This window comes from Asparagus officinalis, chromosome 8 (genome assembly GCF_001876935.1).
Source record: "Asparagus officinalis chromosome 8, Aspof.V1, whole genome shotgun sequence".
Lineage (NCBI taxonomy): Eukaryota > Viridiplantae > Streptophyta > Magnoliopsida > Asparagales > Asparagaceae > Asparagus > Asparagus officinalis.
The window spans coordinates 107,291,789-107,294,885 of NC_033801.1; the positions used below are offsets into that span (position 1 = coordinate 107,291,789).

General features: G+C 40.5%; 1 protein-coding gene across 1 annotated transcript; it reads right to left on the bottom strand.

Annotated features, from left to right (window-relative positions):
* On the bottom strand, window positions 151–2,890 carry LOC109821663 (CASP-like protein 2A1). Its single transcript, XM_020387833.1, is given in 3 exon segments — window positions 151–575; window positions 2,772–2,813; window positions 2,815–2,890. Coding segments are annotated over 3 exon segments (345 nt in total). The 5' UTR covers window positions 2,842–2,890; the 3' UTR covers window positions 151–299.

The following is a 3,097-nucleotide window of genomic DNA, read 5'->3' on the forward strand; positions in this document are numbered from 1 at the left end:
GAGGAGGGATGAGAGTGGTGGCAGAGTTTAGGGGTTGCTGATTTGGGAATTTTAGGACGCATATTTCGGAAGCTAAGAATTCCACTGTTTACATTTTAAACAGTAGCTACGGTGGGACTCCCTTTAGTTCTGGAATATAATAAAGTAGTAATAATAATAAGTTGCTAAAACTACTATCAACTTCATTGATAACACACACATTGAAAGTCTTTTACCACCCTACACAAAGCGAAGCATCAAGTTTATTAACACTTTATGACACATCCAAATAAAGCATAGAAAGACCACTGTCGGAAACCTCAACGAGGGAATGCTGCAATCTCCATGTCTTTGCTACTTAGGAAAGGGATGGGTGCTTCATAAGCACTGAAAAGGCGATATGAGGAGATTAGAGAGAGCACTATGTAACAAGCCACTGCTCCAAAGGTGATGCCGATAGAGGTTGTGGCTTTGTTGCAGAATCCACTGAACACTCCGCATTCCTTGCTCCATGTCACTTGCTCGTCGCCATTGTAGGCCAAGTGGATGATTTCTGATGAGACTGCTCCAGCCGCTAGGATCACATAAGTTAGAACCTGAAAAAATTAGGAAGGGGGTTGTTACTAATTTGGAACTGTATTTGCAATGCAATTGTCATGAGTAAAGACCCTACATATTTGTTTTGTTTATCTGTGCCTATTAATCTTTTTTTTTTTTGTCATTGATCTGTGGTTTTTATTCCGATGTTGTTGATAACAAAAATGAGATTCTGAAATTACCATCATCCGCTGAATAGCAAATGGATGGTAACTTGCCTATGAAACCCAACTTTTCAATATGAAAGAGTAATGAAGTGAAACTCCAAGCTTTCTGTGTGTGCGCGCGCGTTCTCGTGTACATAAAATATTGGTGAAATGAAGTTACATTGTAGTTGGAGTACAAGTAGCTTGAAGCACGGTTCATCATCACAAGTAATAGGAGATGATTTGTGTTTGTGATCCAGCAGAAATAATTGAAAGGGAAGCAATTACAGGTTAGAAAGTAGGAATCTAATCATTTCAAAATCACAAAAGAGTTAGAATATCGGTTGTATATTTGCAAAATGTCTGTTTGTGATGGGAGAGATTGCGTATCTTTTCCTTATTATTTGGCAGAAACTATTTCAGACAAGAGTCAAGAAGGTAGGTTTTCCTATTTAGTAGTGGACACTGATAGGTTCTAATTGCAATTTCTTTTCTTCATTATACCTTTCTTAACCGAAGAAGGCCACAGTTATATAAGGAAGCTGCTTCCAATTTGAAGGAAATTTCACAATTTGGAATTGCATCAAAACCATTTCTTGTAAGTTGTCAGTGAGAGGTCGCAAAATTTTCACTTTTCCTTAAAGGGTTAATAGCCCCTTTACTATCGCTGTTTTGAACTTACGACCCTTATAGTTTCTTGGTAAGCTACTTCAAGATGATGTCATGACAGTCAAGATTAGAAACCCATTAGACATATTTTATTATGGTACCCCATTGGACACACTAAATAAAATTTCACTATGCGAAAGGAAAAAAAAAAAGAGACGTGTTTCATCTCATAAAAGAGACACCCAAACTATGAAAGTTTGATCCTCTTCTCCCGGGATCCCAGATGATGGAGCCCAAGGAGAGCCACCGAACTCCAACAATCGTCCATGTACGATCCATACTAGATCTGTGGTGAATATAAAACTATAATTCTCAAGTTTACTAGATCTTTGAAGTTGTTGTGGGAGTTAAAGAAGTTTGATAAGCAATTAGGTGGGAAGTCGGAGTCAAAAGTTAAGGCATGGGAAAGTCACCATTCATTTGCTCATTCATTTATTACCCATTCATTGCTTGGTTGAATGAATCTAAAATAGCCCAAAAAATTAAAGTTTTCCATCCAATCAGCTGTCAATGCTATGCTCTACAACAAATCATTTTCTCCCGAAAAGCTTTCTCGATCAGGCTAAATTATGAAAAAGCAACATCCAACAACCACTAATTTCACGTGAAAATTCAGTACTCAGTTTAACTACAATAAAATATATATCTTCAACTTTAGACAACTACTTACTTGGATAAACTCTAAGATAATCCTCGAATCATCGGTTTTCCATTTCTCAGATTACTATCCAGTGATTTTTTTTTTAATAGTGGAGAACTGTTGCATCCTGCAGAGCTACTGGATTATTCCCCCTAGTGTGCATGATTCATTAGTTGATCTCATTCATAACACGCACGCACGCATACGGTTCGTACACTGGACTAAAAAACAATCTTGTGGATCTCGACCATTAGATTGCCGATGCATCAAAAATCTGTCTTGATCTCTAGTTAATCTCTAGTTAAGCCAGCGTACTCATTTTGCAGAAATCTTTCGTAGTAGACAACTCCCAATACGCTAGATGTTTAGAGAACTTTGTGGTAATATTGTTCCAAAGTAATTAAGAAAATTCGACAAGGTTAATTAGCCTTCAACCTATTGTTGTTATCAAAGTTGCCCCCGGCTACTTTATCCAGACTTCAAGGTACGTAAACGTTAAGTTCAAGCTTAACCTAATTAAGACATCATCACCTGATCGCAGTAAGGATCATTCATTCACCTCGATCGCAGTCAAGATAGACGGCCCAAGCTCCTTCGCCAGGCGACCCGCCGCGCCGGCTCGCGCATGGGCTATGGTAAAAAAATGCCGACAACAGCGAGTAACCGCGCCACAATACCCCGCTTCAGCATAAACAGTGTAACAGCGAAATGGGATGTGAGGTTAGGCAGTAGCGAAAAACCGAGTCCCGAAACTCAGTTGTCTCTCTGTTCTTGACCATGACCAGCAAGCGCAGCGAGGCAGAGACCCATGCGGCACTATCCTCAGCAGCGGTCTCCGCTGTCCTCAGCAGGCTGCTGCTCTGCTGAGTCATCGCTGGGTTTCGATGGGCTGTTTTCTTGGTTGGTTTCTAGTCCCATCGCTGAGAAAGGGGAGGGGGATGGGTTTTGAGGGCAGGGGACGATGGGGGGTCGGACTTATGTAGGAGCGGGAAAACGAGTCCCAATCTCGAGTCAGAGGCTTTAGCATGTTAAGAGGATTGGGACTCCTCTCGTATTAATACACCCG